Source organism: Parambassis ranga, chromosome 9, assembly GCF_900634625.1.
Source record: "Parambassis ranga chromosome 9, fParRan2.1, whole genome shotgun sequence".
In the NCBI taxonomy this organism is placed as follows: Eukaryota; Metazoa; Chordata; class Actinopteri; family Ambassidae; genus Parambassis; species Parambassis ranga.
This window is the reverse complement of record NC_041030.1, coordinates 16,499,177-16,519,404: the sequence shown is the minus strand read 5'-3', so window position 1 is coordinate 16,519,404 and position 20,228 is coordinate 16,499,177. Positions and strand designations below refer to the sequence as shown.

Here is a 20,228-nt window from a genome sequence, read left to right as displayed (position 1 = left end):
ACAACTGGAATAACATAGTAGCACCGGACCACGAATATGTGATGGGTGGGGGTGTGGGACTCGAGGAGAAACTTTCCTCCAATCCGCTCCCTCCGCATCCTCAAGGGACCAATCAAAATGAAGGGAAGTTGTGCGACTGAATAAAGCGGTCCAGGGCGCATTGTGCGTTTGAACAGTTATTTACAATGAATAGAGAAGTGCAGCAGAGAAAGGGGAAGGGCTTTATGGGAAGGGGGAGCTGAGTGGTGTCTGAAGCAGTTTAAAAGCAGTGGTTTGGTAAATCAGGGCGACTGTTATTGATTTTTCAGACATGGAGGCTAATGCCACTTGTCTGCCTAAAAAGGCAATTTCACACTAAGGTTCTTATTTAGTGGTCCTAAATGCAATCGAAGAACAAAGAGTATATAATTAGGCCTACTTGTTTTAACTACTGCACAATTGTCTTCATTTTAAAATCTGAATACATTTGCACTTTGATTTATAATTCTGCTGTCTACATTTTTACCGTGGCATTTTTGCCTTCTAAATGTCTTTATTATTCGAAATAATAATATAATAATATATATTAAAATTAGTTTTTTTGTACTTTTTATTTTTATATTTCATCATGTTATTCATTTTATATTCTTGGGTGTTTACAGCAAATCGTAATAGGCCTACATTTTAAGGAGTGTTAGTGTATCAGAATATTTAAATAAAATTCACATAGCCTCACAGATTTTCTTTAGGACATCATTTTGTGGTTTATACTAGAAAAAGAGAAACGAGCTGCAGTATTTTAGATATAGCTACATATTTTATTTCTTCTTCTTTCAACAAAATATGATATTTTTAATCGAACTTGTTTCAAATAATAATTCATTTAAAAAGTTCAGACAGATTACCAACAGATTATCCAGGAGTCAGTGGGCAGAAAAGGACCCGTTACAAGAAAGACTCTGAAGGAAGCTAGAATTCTCAGACCGCCATGTTGGATCTGTAAAGTAATGCCCTTCTGCGGCTCGGCTGTACGGACCTTTGAGCCATAATGGCGTCAGTGACGCAGCTCGATAGCCGTTGGTACAAAAAAAACTGAGGGCGGATTCAGGGAAGCGGTTTCCGGGTTTCCCTTCCTGGGCTGGGACAGCGCCGACAGTCAAAAGGCTCCGGTTGATTAACGATATTTCAAAGTTACACACAGGTAAGGCACTGCTCGGTTGTTGTTGTTGTTGTTTTTATTTTGTAAACAAAAGGTTTAGATACGTCGGGACAGAGTGAAGACTTACACGGCCGAGGGTGTAGCTGAAGTCCCGCTGGCAACATGACACCAGCAGCGGCAACAACTGTTGCATGCTAAAGTTTGACATATAAAGTTTACACACTTTAATTGCTGTATTATACTAAAAAATGGTTTATTAAACAGAGCTTTAAAGCGGAAATCATTGAAAGGACTCACAGTGTTTATCTTAGTGGTGTGTGATTGTCCAAGTTGATGTTTGGTAAACTCAGTGAGTGTCTGACAGACTGGGTGTGGTGGACATCTAACTGTTACACACAAACTGAGGCCTTCACATACTTAAAAATCCCCCGGCCAGTGACTGAAGCATTGTTTAATATTCTTCTTCACTATATGACACAACTGTCAAAATAAACCGTTCCTCCTCTTCAGTTGTGTAAACAGTGATGGTAGCCAGATACATTTATTTCCCTCCTTTCTTCAGTAGGCCTACATTATTTCTTTAAATCAGTGCCATATAAAATCTGTATTTGCATTCCATCTGGAGCTGTTGACATTCACACATTTCCTGAGCTCTGCTTTCAAACATCTGATTATTCCTCAATCTGTGATTGTATAGTATATTTGCACACAAAAAAATAAATGTAGTCAACAATAACAGTGGAAAACAATGACATATTCTCCTTATTATGTGTATAAGATATGGCAGGGGGCCACCATTGAAGAATTATCATCCATCTTTGCTTGTGTTTTCAACTCAGTGAAAACATGCATAATATTCACTTCCTCGCTCGCTGAGTGGTGATCACTGTGAGCACGATGAAGGACCCTGTGAGCTGTAATCTCAGGCTGGCAGCTGGTCTTTGATATTGAAAACAACTTACTGTAGCTTTTTTAGTCAGATAGCTGTTTTGATATCACAAGAACAAGACGTTCTCTGATCCAGCACCTTCACCACTCTGTGACCTTTCCCCTTCCTGTGACCTTATCTCATGAGCGCTGTCTGGCACAGGGAAGACATCTGTCTGACACTGTAAACTACAAGAGGATGTTTCCTCCCATTTTTGCGCTGTGGTGTGAATGGAAAAACAAAACTTCATTCACACTGACAGATGCGAATGGAGCTGGCCTACTGTGCCAGAACTTTGAATAATGATGTTGATGACACAGTGGGGTACTTGTAGTCTGTGTGTGGATAGCTGGATGTAGAAACAGACGGAGCTGTTTATGTGATAACAGGAAAATGGCCCTAGTTATCATTTGATGTGCTTAATAACCCAATCAACATTAGGTTTAGCCGTTCTTTTAATCACCCGCTGTAGGGCTGGATAATATTATTTATCGTTTTGCAAGGCCAATGCATCTTGGGCCTCTTTTGTCACGGCAGCTGCCTGGCTATCCTTGTCCATAAAGCCATGTACACTCATATTAAAAGGTGATATTTTTGTTGTTGGAAAGGTTGTCAGTTGCAATACAATACAAGCAAATATTGGATTTTCAAGCATCAGCTTTTAGAGATAAATAAATGAATCTCTTCCTTTCATTTTTAGTGTTTAATCTTCTACTAGTCTTGAGTTAAGAAAAAAAAACATCAATTGTAGTGTTTATTATTCCCCCTATATTTATTCTAATGCTTGTTCATTCATTTGTAGTATTCTCACAATTCAGATCAGATGGCCAGAAATAATCATGGCAATGAAAAACATCCTACCTCTACTGTTAACTGTCCTCCTGTGTGCAATATCTGTATTTTGGTGAACTTTTTTTTTTTTTTATATCCTACCTTCCACTCCATCCTGTGCTTTAAACTCAGTGTGTGGTACAAACAGGCCCGCTGGTTTCCTCATGGCTGAAATGCTTTATTTATTCCGCCTATTGTGTCTTTCTTTTCCTCTCTCTGGGCTCATAATCTAAAGTGTTTCCAAAAAACCATGGCTTATATTAATACCATTATCACATCTTTATTACAGCCCACCTTCATTACCTCTGGCCCCTAAGAGCTGCTTAATTACAGCAAAGCCCCCAGTCTGCATCTTGTGTCTTTACATGTGCCAAACATCACTTTATTAATGTCAGTCGCTCAAGGGTCCTTTTTTTTGTTGTGATCACCTGCCAGTAAATTACCATTTTTGTTGTACTGCCCCTGAGTTTACCAAGTGTCCATGGTGTGAAATTATTGTTTCAATGTTTCTAATAAGTGCAGAAAGTCATTAATCCACAGAGAGTGGGTGTGCGGACTCTTGATTCTGCCTGTCAGGAAGGTGAATAGTTCTACTAGCAGCACAGTTGCCCCTCTATGGCTTCACTCCAGCCAATAAATCAACTGTAAATGCCAAGAACGTTGGCTTTACTAAGGTGGCATTTTTCCCTTTTGGCCCAAACTGTTTAATCTCCCCCACGTCTGGCCTATTGATGGCTATGTGTGTAAGCAGCTCAGCAGCCTGGCCGATTAAATGGCCATTATTAAGAGAGTATTATTGAAGTGTGCCTCCCGCCTGTCTGTCCCGTAGTGTTGTCTTTGTGAGATTACGACTGTGATATTGGAGCGGTTTAATTAATCTGCTGCCACGTTAATGCAGGTTCCCACAGAGCCTGAAGAGGAACACTTGGGGTCAGTGTATGTGTGTTTTACATGGATATCCTTGTGTGGGCTGCTGTGTTATCTCAGAAGTTCATTAGCAATGAAAACACATTTACTATGATCTGACAGCAGTGGTTATGTTGCACTAGTGTTGTGGCTCATTTTGCTACAAGCCTGGCTTGTTCTGGGCCAATATGACAAAAATCTTTCTGAATAATTTGATGGAGAGAATTTGAAAATGATTACTACATCAAATGTCATCACCAAAATATTGTTACTGCACGGAATTAGATATTTAGATGAATTATTTGTTAAGATGTTTGTATGGATCCTTTGTGTGCTTCCTGCATCATAATCTTCTGTGATGGCTTCATTAACACTTGAAGAGATAGCATTTAGACTAATAAAGTCACACTGATATCTTTACATTACCTGTGGTGGGAACTCAAACAGATCTGAACATTTGCCCCGTTCATCCAGGCTGCACCTTACTTCACTCTTTTACATGGGAGAAGCAGAGATTACGAGCTCTGGGCAATAAATTTGTTCCCAGACTCCCATTAAACTGTTGCAGTCTTGTGCCCCCCCAATGCTCATTTTCCACTCTATGACCCGGAGCAGACGACAGAGCAACAAGACCGCTTGATAAATTAGCTACATAATGAGTGAGCAGGAAGAACAGGCTCCGTTTTATCACCAACACACTGGCCCTTGACAGATGGAGTGTGATAAGCATTAGAAAGAGGCAGGCTGGCATGCGCTGCCAAACGGAGATGCACTCTGCTTATGTAAATCAAGTTGGTGGGTGAAGGAGGTGGCATGGGAACCTGAGGTGCTTGTGCCCCACCAGCATGTGACAAACAGATGACAACACTTTTCTGGATGCTGTAATGAATGGTTGTTGTGGGGTCACCCTCTGTATCTACATGAGAGTGGGCAGTGATCTCTCTTACTGACAGGGTTGTTTCACCGAACCCACAGGGAGAACAATAGCTGTTTATCCCTTTGGTTCCTGAAGCCTTTCCTATACAGGGCAGCTCAGCCTGAAGAGGAGGGAGAACACGTGCCTCACCCCTGACCACATTTTAAGAGCAACCACACACAGGAGAGGCAATGGGAAAAAACAAACATTTAAAGTCAATCAAAGAAATGGAAATCTCATCAGGAAATTAGAAAAAAAGTCACTGATGGGGACCGAAAGCAGCATGGTGTCACTGAATTCACTTAAATATAATATGTGAACAACAATAACAATAATAACAACTCCTTATTCTCTGAGCATTTTGAAACTTCTGATCTGTCAGATTGCCTCGAAGGAGAGGCTTACAACTAGTAGCAGGAAAGTGTTTAACCATTTAAGAGATATTCTAATATCTATAAGTTTGCACCCGCAGGCTTGTTGGACATCTCTGGAACCAGTCGTGATGTCTCAGTCTGGAGAGAAAGGGAAGGTGAGTAACAGTTTAAACTGTGACGGATGGACTGCAGCGGTATATGGAAGGAGTTTCTAACGAGGCCCTGGTGACTGAGAGTCACGGTACTTGTAATCTCATGTACACATGCTTGCAGGATATCCTGTATAAATGCAAGTGTTTCATGATAGGGCTCTATTGCTAGTTGTAATTTCTCAATGATACTCATCATCATCAATCTCACTCTTACACACTCACACCTTTACATATGTGCTCATAAAATGGTGAGAAATGTTAGGATGCGTGTGTTTAGAGATTTACTAAGTGCAAGGAACAAGTAATGACACAGTGGGAAGTCATTTGCACAACACTAACATTACTTAATAATGCCATGACCTTAAGTGAGAGGCATTACATGTTTAGTTCATCATTGCAGATCCAAGTATTAACAGGGTCTTTGCTTTTTGTCCTCTACAGTTCCCAGATGCAACGGGTTATGTAGGGTTCGCCAACCTCCCAAACCAAGTGCACCGAAAATCAGTGAAAAAAGGGTTTGAATTTACCCTAATGGTTGCAGGTAAGTGATCACTCTTCACATTTATGTAGACCTGATTTCTTCTGTAAAGAATAAAGCTTAATTTCTTCTTTTGTTTTTTTTTTCAGGGGAGTCAGGTTTGGGCAAATCAACGCTTATAAACAGTCTGTTTCTCACTGATCTCTACCCTGAACGCTACATCCCTGGTGCTGCAGGTATACACACATGTACACACACACGCACTCTGTAATAATAGAGAAATGTCTGCTGCTGCAATGTCTCCAGCTGAGCATTATTTTAAGAGGAATGCCTGGAATGCTGCAGTCTCAAAATATGACCTTGCCCTTTCTTATGACTTGACTTGGATTAGGATTAGTTCTAGCTTGAAAAATATTGTGCAGGCCCTTCCCGATCAGATTTGTAGACAAGAACAAAACATCAGCCTTTTATTTGACAATATGACAAATAATGTATTATGTATAATGTATTTCTTTCACAGAAAAGATTGAAAGAACAGTGCAGATTGAGGCATCAACAGTGGAAATTGAGGAGAGGGGAGTGAAGCTTCGCCTCACCGTAGTCGACACTCCTGGATATGGCGATGCCATCAACAGTCAGGACTGGTATGTTTATGTTCTGTGGAGGAGGGATGACAACCTGAGACATGTCCAGCATGCGTGCTCATTTTCCCCTCCTCATTTCAAACCTCTCCTCCCTCTGCATTCCCTGTCTCCAGATTCCATTATACTCTTTTGTTTTGTGTGTGTTTGAATGTGTGTTTCTGTGGAATCCTCATGCCAGTGGTGACTCCTTGGGCAAGATCTACTTCCTGTTGATTGTCTGTGTGTAGCTGTATTTTTACTCCTGGGCCCTTATACCGCCTACAGTTGCAACCAAACAAAAACAAAATGGCATTACATAGCAGAAACACAGTAATTATACATAAGTATGTATGCAATAAGGCAGTTTGCATTATAAGTTTAACTTGTCCTAGAATATAGAAACGTACCTTAACTGTTCCACCCCAGGAACTCAGAGGGTATAAAAATGACCTTTCTTTAAGGTGAAATGACTGATCAAAAAATATTCATGGAAAAGTAAATATTTCTTCTGTCTTTGTCTTTCATCAGCTTCAAGACCATCATCCAGTACATTGACAATCAGTTTGAAAGATACCTCCATGATGAGAGTGGGCTGAACCGAAGACATATTGTGGACAACAGGGTGCACTGCTGCTTCTACTTCATTTCTCCATTTGGGCATGGGTAAACAAATCAAACAATGTTTTATAACCAATAACAGTGAGCTGAAGCCGCATTAGACAAGGGTTAGGGGGAAAAAAATGAATAATTCTTGTCCTTCTCCAACTCTGGAGAACCCAGCAATGACATCACCCATTCCAAGTCTAAACATTCCTCCCCATAATAATTCATAAACAGCCAGAAAACGGTATGAAATTTAAATGGGGACCGTTTACAAATTGTTGAAGATACCAAAATGCTGCATACAGGTTCAGTGGTCCAAAGTCTTGTGACTGTGATAAATTTATTTGTATAAAAAAGGAGGTGTTGTTAGGTGAGTTAGGAGTCACCTGGTCACATGACATGGATTTTTCGAATAATAATCAATACAAAACTGCTGAAATGAAGCAATCATACTAATGAGACATATCTCTTTTCACTGTTAGCTAACATTGTAGCATCAGAGGTTTTGATAGAGCTTCTGCTTTTTTGCAGGTGGTGTCACAAGTTGAATATTTTTTCTGTTGTCAGCTGTTTTTCACAATGTCCTAATCACCCTTCCTGTTCCTTTTCTCTCTCAGTTTAAAGCCTCTGGATGTGGAGTTCATGAAGGCCATCCACAGCAAAGTCAACATAGTCCCAGTCATTGCTAAGGCTGACACACTGACACTGAGGGAGAGGGATCGCCTGAAGAGAAGGGTGGGTCACACACACAGGGACACACCATCTTGATCCAAAGGTGTCCACACATGATCAGCCCTCCACTATGTTTGACTCCTGACACAGCTGGAATGTCGAAGCACATGTTTTCAGGAAGTTAGGGACTGTATGTGCTTGTTTTTAATCCTGTTACCAGGTGTATGTTTTATCCATTAGAAAGGGAATCATCATAATAATAGAATAGAATAATGCTCCCATAATAGCAAGATCATATATCCATCTTCGCTGGCAGCATGCTGTGTTTGATATCCGTGTGTTTGTGTAAGAAAGCACACATAAACTTCCTGTGTAAGAGCAATGATGTATGGCTTTTACACACATTTTTAAAAGTACAAGGAGGGGCAGCATAAGAGAGGAAACAATCGAAGGGTCAGACAAGGGAAAGGAGTGTTATATGTAACGTAGATGAAGCACATCTCATCTAGTCACAACCCCTCTCAGATACTTCCTGTTGGTGCAGCACTGTCTACCTGCCTGCCTGCACGCTCCTCAGCTTCCTGCTGTCCAGAGAGGAAAAGGCAGAGCAGTGCCACATGTGCACACACATGTGCATGCACACACGTGTGGACGGATTTCCTGCTTCTGTGTTACTCCTTTCTTTTACTGTGTCCCCACACTGCTTTCTAATTTACCATCAATATATTTAATATGTCACTGTTTGTAGTATAAACTTCATGGATGTGTACGGAAGGCGTACACCTTTCTGGTGGAGTGGCTCTTGTTTGTATCCAGATCCCTTCTAGTACTTGTTTTGCTGCCTCTTTACTTTCTGTGACACATGGACGTCAGTGTTCATGTGTAATATTACAACAGATTAGAAGTCCTTCCACTTGCATCAGTGATGATATGCTGGATTAGCTGCAAACTATTCATTCACTGAGGGGACCTTTTTTTAAATTCCTAGAAATCAACCTGTCTCCCCACTGTCTCCACATGCCCAGACCTCCTACCTGCCTCTCATTCAGGTCTCGGAGCCGGTGGTCTGGCAGGCTTAGGGCCGGTGTAGTTGTGTTCCTTTCTCATCAGCAGCCAACTCTTTTTTTTTTTGTTTAAAGCTTCTATGTTTTAACTGCTGATGCAGCATCTTAACACAAAGAAGGTCACTGTTCTGCCACACAGGATGCACACTTTTCTTCATGAATTTCCTAAGACAACAGGATTCAGCGTTCATTACAGTATCAAAATATGTGAACCCAATAATTACCGACTGCAGCTTTAAAGGTGAAATTCCTCTACACTGTTGTCCTAAAGGGAGCTGCCAGCTGAATTGTACTCTGTAGTGTTGTTTTGCATCATGACCTTCCTCAAAAGCCTCCTAAGTGTTCCTTTGGCACTTAAAATGAACAAAACCTTGTTTCCTGCCACCACTGACCCCCACCCCAATTAAACTACAGAAAACCCCCCAAGCTTGTTGGTGTTCAGGTCCAGCTGGCAGTGTGCAGCAGGGCAGCTGTGCTGATTACAGTTTTGGCATGACTTTTGTTTAATTGTGTGCATATATACTGTAAGTGTGTAGCCGGTAGTAGCAGAGTGAGGCAGTGGAAATACTGTATCACTCTGATTTGGCTTCTTTTCAACTGATCTGTCCAGCAGTTTGTTAGCATGCCTCCCTAACTGTTCTCTTAACAGAACAGAATTTCCTCACTGTACACTAAGCAACAATTAGCTGGAGAAATCAACAATATTGTGAAACTCCACACTTGCCCTCACACACAAATCCATAACATGTACAGATGGTTACTAAAAAGGGTATTTTAATTTACCTCAGCCCTATAAAAAGTGAGTTCCTGGAAGAGTCATGTTTGGCTGTGTTTACTATTCAGAAGTCAGCCACAACATCACAACAGCTGCCTGCTTCAAAATCCTGCCATTTTGTCATTTTTCATAACACCATGACTTGTGTGTTTTGAGGGTGTCTGGCACTGGGATGTTGGCAGCAGATCTGTCAACATCTCGTGGATGGGTCAACACTGTGGGCTCTGTGCCGGCCTCCTGGGGTTTTCCTGTGCATTTTTTTGTGGTGTCCTTGGTGTTGATGTGTGTTGTAGTTACACAATTGTAGACCACATAATACAGCTGCAACTCAAACAGAATCAGAAATATTTGATTGATCTTTTAATTAAGAATGTATTGATTTAATTTTTTTTTTTAAAGTATAGGGTGTATGATAAGAATACGTTCATTCATGTTCAGGGTAATCAGACTGTTAAACATGGCGCTCTATTATGCCCACACCTTTCCTGCTCAGTCACAGTAATCTGGTTCTTTGCGTGCATTGTGAAGCGTCATACCTATTAATCTCTATTAAGTGTCTCTCAGGAGAACAGGTATGAGTATTTGTTTTGTGGTTGGATCAGATTAGTTGAAGTGGCCCTTAGGTATATGTACTTGGTTCCTGCCTTACAGTCCCATACAGTGAGGCCGGGCACCAGGCCTTCCTTTGAGGTCAGAGCACCAGCCGCCAAGAACCTGCCAGAAAGCACAGTGCTGGAGGATGATTGATAACTCCCAGTGTTTCTCCCACACAATTTATTAGTTTGTTTTTTGCTGCCACTTTCTCACCGTTTGGAGCCATTTGTCTCAGAGTAAATGGGACCCCCCCCCTCCTCTTCCACCCACCATAGCCTCATGCAGTCCTTTCTCCTATTATTAGGGGGAAACAGCTTGTACAGAACAATACAAGTTTCCTGCAATGCGTCACGACTGTTCCACTGACAAGACACAACCTGCCGCCCAAAGTGAACAAACGTCACATCGTTCACCTTACATTCCCTCAGTTCTGCATGCCTTTTTCTTAGCCATTCCTCCCTTCTGGCAGCGCCTCACTCAGCAGCTCTCTCTTTGTGTCCCTTTTTTCTTTTTTTTAATTTGCTCTAATGCCAATTTCCTTCACTGGAGTCGTTGTGGTCTCTGGCTCATAAGTTGCCCTGAGGAGGGTATATTGAGGGGCTGATCCTCTCAGTCTGGGTCCTTACAGTCATATCCTGTGTGGGGCTTTAGTCTATAACTACTTTACTGGTTGTTTTCTGTTTGAACAGAGAGGACAGTACAGGGCTGGTTTAGACTGGATCCTAGTGGAACAAAAAAGGGGAGATGCTTACTTTAATGTGAACAATATAGTCATGCCTGTTGCTAAAACAATTCAAAACTCCCAAATTTCCCATACTTAACTTAATGCAGATTTCAGTTCATGCAGGTTCAGTGCCATAGTTCACCTTAAATATGGCCAAGAAGGAGTCAAATGCTCTAATTAACAATCTAAAATCCTGCTTTTTTAAAATGTTTTTTTAAGTGCGTGTAATTTATATTGTTGGCTGTTTTATAAGGAAAGTTGAAAGAAAGTCTTAATGATGCAGAAATGTTTGCAGAATCGAAGAGGCTTTCTGTGTGATGCCTCTTTTTTACTTTTGAATGAAGACTGAAGGCTGTTCTCCCTAAGCCAGAGGTCAGCAAGGGCTAGAGAACCTGGCTCCTGCTCTGTTCTCGCACAAGGCTGGCCGGCAGCAGACAATAGTGCAGCACCCCCCCCCCCCCCCCTCCTACCGCTCCCTTCGGTGCCCTCGCCCCACATCCCCTGCCTTTTCCCTCATCTTCTCTTACCCATCCATCTCTGCTCACTGTCTCCCATCCAGATCCTGTCATTGAGATGCCATATTTTACCCTATAGCTAGCCACTGTCACCATTTGTCCCCCATTGTCTGACTGGCTATCACCTCCCACAGCTCCTGGTTATCTCAGGTCTGCACACGTGTTCTTAAATGGCAATAACAGCAATAAACTCCTGCAGTCTGATCTGATATGCTGCAAATAGAAAAGGTGTGAAGCTGCTGCATGTGTTAATCATTGATATGTAATCGTGGAGATTTGACTCATTTTCATGTTCTTTCACCAGAAAGAGAATTTTGAATATTTGTGTGTGTGTGTGTGAGTGAAAGAGAGAGAGAGAGAGAGAGGGTCCCTGGTCAGCTTCTGCTCAGTCACTTTCCTGCCAGTGTTTCAAACACGCGGACATATTTATTTTTCTGCCCTCCAGCGATCATTGTGCCAAAGCATGCTCCACATCTCTAAAGATTTTAAAACAATAAACGTGCAGGTTATCCCCCCCTCATGGAGAAGGCAGCTCTATACACAATCATCCATTCTTAGGTGAAAGAAGTAGGCACCGACTGCGGTACGAAAACAGCAGGTTTCCTTGTTCAGGGGCCAACCGTAAAAGATGGTTTCCGGCTTTGCCGTGCTGCTAATGAGTGACTTATTGCAGTTGAGACTGTTAAGATTAATAAACCCAGTCAGATGTATGCTTAAAATCCCACATTCACACTGTCCCCAGCTAAATCTCACTCAAGTACAGGCTTACATGAATAGCTTGATTGTATCTCTACATGCTCTTTGATCAGAGGGAGTTGTGGGTGGTCTTAACGGTACCATTACTTAGCTCAGACAATAGTTGTGTGGGAGGGTGTGTGTGAGTGTGTGAGCGTTGGATCATTGACTCACATGTTACCTTGGTTGTAGGACTTCCTCTGTACATTCCTTTAGTACCTCCTGTTAGAACAAATCCAACTGTTCAGGTCCGGTCTGATCTAGTCTGGACCTGGATTGACTGAATGTATCTGGAATGTGCTTTTGTGCATGCAAGTGTCTTTAATCCTGTGAACAGAAAGGTATTGTTCACCCAGTGCCGCTGCGGTGTCACACTCCTGTCCTGTAGTGGTACTGTCAGAGGGATTTGCCCTGTAGATGATGAAGGAAGGTCAGAGTGACTAACGATGAGAGCCCAGCTGATTCACTGACCTCCTGGAGTCACAAAGCTCCACAAGCAAAACATCCTAGCTGTTTTTCTACTCCTGACCAGTCCACCAAGTGAGGCTGAAGTCAGCTATGTATGTGAAAATGTGTGTGTGTTTGTGTAGGAGGCTGTTATAAGGCCCAAATCCTTCCGACCCCCTAGACCTGGTATTGTTGGGGCTCCTATACCCCCACAGTCTCCCTGCAGGCAGGAAAGGGCCAGTTAGTTGAAAGGCGTTTCCTGGCAAGAGTGGAGCGTATGTCTTGAGGTTATAGTAATTAAGTTTGGAGACAGAAGAAAAGTTGTAGGAATCTCGCTTTTCATGTTGGCAGACATGTTGTTTGTTTTGTTGATTGAGGTATATGTGTTGTTTGAAGTAGGAATATTATGGATGCATGGCTCAGCTTTCTTCATCCGTGATGTTTAAAATAGTTTAGTAGTTTAATAGAGCTACACTTTTTCCTCATGATGCTTTTGAGTGAATGTTCATGTTTTCTGGGTTGGATGATAAAAGAAAACTTCCTTTTCTGTTTGCGTTGAACATTAAGCACATTGAGCATTATGGCCTTGACTGAGATTTACAACTGGTGATGCCGGTACTCCTCACAAATTTTTTTTTCTTAAATTGTGTTGGCCCTTTACTTTATGTGGGAAGAGGCTATATGTTTGCCTAATTTATTGGCTGGACAGTTGGAATTCATCATTGAGATGCACTGGTGGTATTTTGTCTTGGGACCAACTGCAGCTTATGCCTGAGCTGCTGTATAATGGTGGGAAAAAAAAGTCCCATGGAAAATTTTGCCCGTTTACTTTCTCTAATAATTACATACTTATTTCAGCAGTCATTGAGCCTAAGGATTGAATTGGTGTCTTAGACTTCCAGAAAGTGGTCCATAGCAGTAATAATGGTATCATCACCTCTGGAGGAAGTTGTAGTCTGACAGTGCCAAATCTGTGTTGAAAGACTTCAGATCCTTGTTCCTGGATGTCAGCATGAAGAACAGACTTTATATGCTAGTGTAAGATGTTGTTGTGCTACGGCAAATGTGAGAGGAGAAGAAAATATAAATAAGTGTCATGGCTGCTATCAACAAGCTCCCCACATCTCTCTTGTGAACCACACCCGACATAGTTACAGTTAAGTGAGAACAGGTTAGTTAGAGAAACTAAGTCATTACACTAGTAGTATATTTTCTAGTACCCAAAACATAAATATCACAAAAGTTATCAAATCATTTAATAGATTTGAACTGCATACAGCTTACCTCAGGCCACAACAACGCTAAATAAAGTTCAGTGTGTGGATTTTAAAATGGCTTTTAAAGAATCTGTAAAGTAAGAATACATTTATTCTACATGTGCAAAACAAGCACACACAGAAATCTCATAAGGGACACAGTGCTCACCATGCCTGGGATTTTCCTTTAATAAAGTCTTGGAAATAAGGGCACCTGTCCCTTGGCTGCAAAACAAACCTACTGTCCTACTGCTGTGTCAATCATTGCAGCCTTCCAAACCTTGTTCTACTTTTCTGTTTGCATTTGTCACATAGATGAGTTGAACAAAGCAGACACTGTCGTTTTGGGGAAAGTATTTTTATCAACCGTAAAGCTACTATTAAGGGGAAAGTGCATCTTTCTGGGTTTAGGTGTTTTCTGAGTATGTAATGTGATCAGACACGCTTTCATTCCTATGGCTACTCTGCAGAAGCTGGCAGGCAGCTGTGAGGTTACATAAACATTATATAAAAGTGCTGCTGAACAGGCCCCTCAATCAGACTTGATCAGTGTGTGATCAGTGTGGAGATGCAGTTTCATTCTTTTGTTTCTCTCTGTCTGCATTGTTGATTTTCTATGAATGCTCTGGTACATGTTTCTGTTTCCGAGCATTGTTCCCTGTTACCGTTTTAGTTTAATGGATACAAACAGCATGCCAGGCTAAAGGGGGCTCAGTTCGATTCTCAGTGGTCAATGTGTGTGTGTTTGTGCATCTATTTACCTGTTGACAGTCAGGACTCGCTACAATCCCTCTTGTTGTTTTTTTTGCCCATTTCTTAAGAGCTGTTTGTTACCTTCCAGTGGTGTTCGTCCGCGGTTCAGTTCTCTTAGCTTAGCAGGTGTCTGAGTCATATTTTGTGGGTTTGTTTGTAAGAATGAACAAATCATGAAAATATTATTCCATTTTCAGGCTGACGCATTGAAACAGTTGATCTCTCTAATGACTGGTTTGCAGCTTGTTTGATTATGATTGGTGGTTTTGGTCTCACCAGCTGCACAATTGCAGAAGAAATGCTTAGCCACGTCTCCCACGGCTTCACCCTGTGTAATTACAGCTATGTTTAGACCCACACATATGCTATATTTGGGCTTCACATAACCACTGCAGTATATTTAACACTGCCCATTCTTAGATGTGAGTGAGTATGACTTTACAGTACCTACATGTTTGGCATGATTCACCTGAAAGTTGTGTCATTTCTAACTAAACAGCATCAGCCTACGCCCTCACACGTATTATTGCTACACAGCTGGTCGTCACATTTCCATAAGCAATGCTTCATATTCTGTGACATGAACCAGAAACACAAAGCGATAAATTGTTGGCTTCCTTTTCTAATTAATACTCAGTCTTGTGTGGCATTGTTTGTACACCGCCTTGACAACAATCAAAGGACCCACACAGCCAACCACAACAGCGCAGAGAGCAGAGGAAAAGGGCGGGGGTGAGCAGGGTATTATAACCGAACAGGATGGTCATAAAATCAAAATGGCTCCCACTGCCAACAGCCCTGTGCCAACTAAAATACACAAATACAAGGAGGAGAGGCTGGTGTGACATCGGGGATTTAAACCTACATAGTGTAGAGTAAATCAGCAGGAGATAACAGGGATTTGGAGCAGGGAGTGATTTTGACATCTCTTGATCCCAGAGAGGTCTTGATTATAGGTCTCGGGCCATACTAAGCACATGTTACGGAACAGAATAATTCAGGTAAACAGCCATTTTGGATTAGCAAGGTCTGGAAACAGATGATGGCTGACAACAAACTCGTGTTGGTGCTCATTATTATGCGTAAAGTTCTGTGTAACAGGTTGCTTACTGGTGTTCGGTTCCATTTTATCATATAGCACATTTGAATGTGCCTGTATCTTATCTGCTTATATGATGGGAATGTGTGTTTGTTTCATTTTTTTTCCTGCCATTGTGTCACCATGTTTATTTTCCCACTGATCGTACAGTTTCCCAAAATTCTCCATGCGCTGCCCCCACCAGAGAGATGTTTATCCAGCCTCCATGTTGGAGTGTTCTGTAAATCGTGTGTGTTTTAGTAAATGAAGGAAAAAGAGGCTCTGGTCCGGTGTCACGCTCTCCTACGAGTCCTGCGAGGCCTGTTTGTTTTTAGATCTGCCCCACAACAATACCCGACTCTCCCCGCGCATACACTATCTCACACACACACACACTGTGTGCAGAGCTCACTGAGAAAACAAGCGACAGCCATAACAAGGACCCAAACAGGAGCTGTGCTCTGTAGGAAAACCTGCGCTCACTTCCCAAACTCCTGGCTGACTCACCACTGTCCTTTTATACACCGGGGTACATGAAAGTCTCCAAAAAAGTCAGAACAACAACACTTGACATTTTTTGGCCCGATTACATAAGACTACATTGTGGATTGAAAAATTGTGCACTTGAGAAAACAAAAGAAAAATGCAGCTTTGATGTTTAGAATAATAAATACTGACATCTGTCCCCGAGGTAGAAGCGAAGAAAGCTCCTTTGTTTTAATTTGTTTCTTCACCGGTCTCTGGTGAATACAGGAGGCTAAAGAGCTTTGTTTCAGACTCTTTCAGAACTTGAATGGACACACACACAGTTATTTTTCACCTGTCTACCCTTTTCTGTCTCACCCCCCTTTTTTTCCTCCATGGGGGGCTTTAATTAAATGTGTTGCTGCAACAACAGGTACTCACTCACACCCTCCTATTACTCTATACAGCTCCTGTGCTTGCAGTTTATGGGTCAGAGCTGCAGCTGTTATTTTGTTCATATAATTCACAGTTTATGGTGAATGCTTCCATTTCAGAGTGAGCTTCTGCAGCTGTGTTGGCATCGAAATCATGTTAAATTGTTTCAGTTAGACAAAACTTAAGCAAAACAACAGATGCATATGTTAGTGAACTTCAAACTATCTATCTACTGTACACGTACAACAAAATAATACTGTTAAAATATACAAAAATAATGTGACTAAAGAGCTTTCATTGCTTGTTTTTATTTTGGACCCTAATAGCTGACGCTTCAGTAGTGTTTGCAGATTTTAGTGGTCGTTTTTTTCCCCATGCAGCGGGACAGGTCAGGAGGTTATGATGAGGACACAAGGCAGCCTCCTCACCCTCACCACCTCTTTTCTTTCCTCCTCTCAGGTCCTGGATGAGATTGCAGAGCACGGGATCAGAATTTATCAGCTACCTGATGCAGACTCTGATGAAGATGAGGAATTCAAGGAGCAGACCAGAGTCCTGAAGGTGAGAGAAGGACACACAGCTGATGTTTCCCCTATGCTGGTTCAGTCATATCCATATATCTCTTCCCATTCATCCCTGTTTTCCTTTGCTACAACTTCTCCCCTTTGGCACCTTTTTCCCCCCATATCTCTTTCCATATCCCGTTCTTGATGTCCCTGGGCATCCACTGATTTTTGACTTCCTTTCCCAGGCGAGCATTCCCTTTGCTGTGATTGGCTCCAACCAGCTGATTGAGGTGAAGGGGAAGAAGATCCGTGGACGTCTTTATCCCTGGGGAGTAGTGGAGGTGGAAAATCCTGAGCACAATGACTTCCTCAAACTGCGTACCATGCTTGTGTGAGTCTCCATAGTAATAAAGATGGAAAGTAATTTAAAAAAAAACCTTGACAGAACTTCTGGATGCAGAAGTTGAACCATGAAAAAGTTGAAAGCAGAGCTTTGCTGCCCTCAAGTGTCTGAAGAAGTGATTGTATGTCTGCTGCAGGACCCACATGCAGGACCTTCAGGAGGTAACTCAGGATCTGCATTATGAGAACTTCCGCTCAGAGAGACTGAAGAAAGCGGGCAGGTGAGATGATGTTTCATCACTCAAACTGTCACTCCTCTTTCAAGCCTGGATATTGAACATGCGTTTCTGCCTGCAGAGCTGTGGAAGAGGATGTGCTGGACAAAGACCAGATCCTGCTACAGAAAGAGGCAGAGGTAAGTGAATCTTTGTACATGCAGGCTGTTTAGAGTGAGTGTATAAAAATATGGTTTCCATATTTATACCAACATATCTTCCATATGTTCTGTTTACTTCACCTCAGTGCTGTTTGTAAACAGTGTGCCCGGGCAGGATTTGTACTCACTTCCTGCCTGGATGTCCTGGTGCAGTTTTATGATGGGAACGACCTCAGTAATGTGAGAAGCCCAAAACACAAAGCTGGAGGGACAGCACTTCATTAGTTTACATGTTGTCAGAGGTCCTGGTGGGAGGAAATATTACGATAAGCACTGCTACTCCCTAGATTTCTAATAATTTCCCAGAAGAAACTGATAAGTAATGGTTACATATTTGAATGATTCCTGGAAAAAACATTGGACTTCTGCACTTATAACTGGAAAATCAATTACCAGAATTCAAATTAAATGGTTGTGTCACATTAGGTCAAGATTTTACTTTTAAGGACAGAGCACGCTGCTAAACATTGCTGTAAATACGTTGCAATAGCACAAAGACCTCAGATCTTCATCAGCCTTCAGACTAATCATAAAAGTATGGAGAATATGAATGTTGAATAAGCACCATTACACAAAAATATTTCTATACACTGTAGTATAATGCAGGGTACATGTGATAGGATGCTTTTTAAACAAAAACAAAAAAAGTCACCTGCTGTACATCCCCACTCTGTATGTTCTGTCCTCGGCCACAAGATGGCGATAGACCTTATAGATATCTGTGAGCATGTATACATTGCTCACCTCATTTATAAGTGAATTACTTTTGAGATTACTTTTATGGCCCAGTTGCTTCTTTCACATTATTTATTTACTGTTTGTCATTGATTTTATGCTTCATTCATTTTTAAACACTTCTGCTGCCATTATATCCAGTGTACATCTGAACTAGACTGTACTCCTTTGTCTGACTCTTTTACCCTTCATTTGATTGATTACTGAGTATTTAAGCATCACTTAGTGCTGTAATTACATCATCTTTTTTGTTTTCAAATTGCTGCTAGAATCACAGAACCATCATCACATTTTGTTTTTATCTGTCTGCGTAGCTGCGACGCATGCAGGAGATGATCGCTCAGATGCAGGCACAGATGAAGATGAAACCCGATGACTAAAAAGGAGCTGAAGGGAAGCACGGTTATCCCAGACACATATACACAAGAGCACACACACGCATACACACAAGAGCACACACACACCTGGTCATCCAACTTCCTTCCTCCAGGTATCCAGGTTCACATCATCTTCATGTCCACATCATCGCCACCACCTCTTCTTCTTCTTCTTTCCTACAAACGTCCGTCAGCAGCTCTGGACCTGCTCTCTGATGCTTTACAGTCAACACTTACAATCTGCATAAAAACTAGTCACAGAGAGGGACTGGGTGACATTTATAGATTGTTTATCATTGACAATAATCTGTTATTTAGCCATTTGTCTTCACTATTATTTACACAGCTGCCAGTGACCACAGTACTGTGAGGCTTTGCCATCATGTTTACAAAATAGATGTACGAATCCGAACTCCATTTATAGTGCTGTCAGGCTGTTTTGAGCACATTATAACTTCCAGGTGTTTTCTGTAATGCTCGTGAGTAATTCAGTAGCTCATCACTGCTACCTCTGGATGGCTTTAGCCCTCCAGCGCCTCCCTGGAAAAGCAATCAAAAACTAATCAATCAACTTACTTTAGCATCATATTATGTTATTATCATTAAGAGTTGATCTTAGTGCCAAACTACAACTACAGACTGAAAACTAATCAGACTGTTCCGTGCTTTAACTTTAAGTTAACATTAATGTGTAAAATGGTCTGTTTGTACACTACATGTTTAGTCTTTTCTACACACTGTAAAAAATAACACAATATGTGACTGTTCTGTGTTTAAACTCCCTCCAGGCTTCTGTCAGCAGCAGACTAAACTTTTCTTCAGCACTTCCATTTAAATATCACTGATGTGCCATTTGGCATTACTTAGTCTTTGCCCCACAATATTGTCTGTTGAACTTAAATATTATGTGTCATTACACACTTGTTCTTAGGTGTCAACATGTTTTGTATTTCTCTCCCAAATAAAATTTGCTAGAGAACAAAACTTTGTTTTGTTTTGTTTTGTCCTGTTTGTTTCTCTGAGGGTTTCTCTGAGAGCTCTAGAGGGCCTGGTGTGAACAGAAAGAGGACTGAGGTCCCAAAAAGTCTTAACTGGACCAGAAAGAGAACCGGTCCTCTTTGTAATAAACTCACAGTGTGAACACAAAAAGAACTGAGACCTTTTTCTGTTGGTCCACTTTTTGGTCCACTTAAAGAGGACTGAGTCTGGTGTTTTTAAAAGGGACCAGGTGTGAAAACACCCTTAGGCCCTGTTCACACTGGAGAAAGTCAATCCAGCTGGAGTGGGATTGAATACAAAAAGCTTTTAAGCTGGAGACCTATTTTCAAATCTCACACACGTGTCCGGGCTCCTTTGTTGTCCTCCAAACT

At 41.6% G+C, this 20,228-nt stretch overlaps 1 protein-coding gene across 2 annotated transcripts; it reads left to right on the top strand.

The window, feature by feature from the left end:
- The first annotated feature begins 1,042 nt into the window (after positions 1-1,042).
- Positions 1,043-19,842, top strand: zgc:63587 (septin-2). 2 transcript variants are annotated; one of them, XM_028413687.1, is made up of 13 exons: positions 1,065-1,180; positions 3,796-3,827; positions 5,192-5,248; positions 5,687-5,786; positions 5,873-5,959; positions 6,244-6,367; positions 6,875-7,009; positions 7,567-7,684; positions 16,922-17,023; positions 17,214-17,359; positions 17,508-17,591; positions 17,668-17,725; positions 18,796-19,842. In XM_028413687.1, exons 3-13 carry the CDS (start codon positions 5,222-5,224, stop codon positions 18,859-18,861), a joined length of 1,047 nt encoding a protein of 348 aa, XP_028269488.1. In that variant the 5' UTR covers positions 1,065-1,180; positions 3,796-3,827; positions 5,192-5,221; the 3' UTR covers positions 18,862-19,842. The 2 variants fall into 2 exon arrangements, with proteins under 2 accessions (XP_028269487.1, XP_028269488.1); XM_028413686.1 differs by lacking the exon at positions 3,796-3,827 and having other exon boundaries at positions 1,043-1,180.
- The last annotated feature ends 386 nt before the right edge of the window (positions 19,843-20,228 follow it).

What these genes read in the sequence shown, in the direction of transcription:
- zgc:63587 (XM_028413686.1), top strand. Translation starts at nt 5,222, where the DNA reads ATGTCTCAGTCTGGAGAGAAAGGGAAG. An exon ending in AGTCTGGAGAGAAAGGGAAG is followed by an intron (nt 5,249 to 5,686) that starts GTGAGTAACAGT and finishes TGTCCTCTACAG; the next exon opens with TTCCCAGATGCAACGGGTTA. An exon ending in CTACATCCCTGGTGCTGCAG is followed by an intron (nt 5,960 to 6,243) that starts GTATACACACAT and finishes TTTCTTTCACAG; the next exon opens with AAAAGATTGAAAGAACAGTG.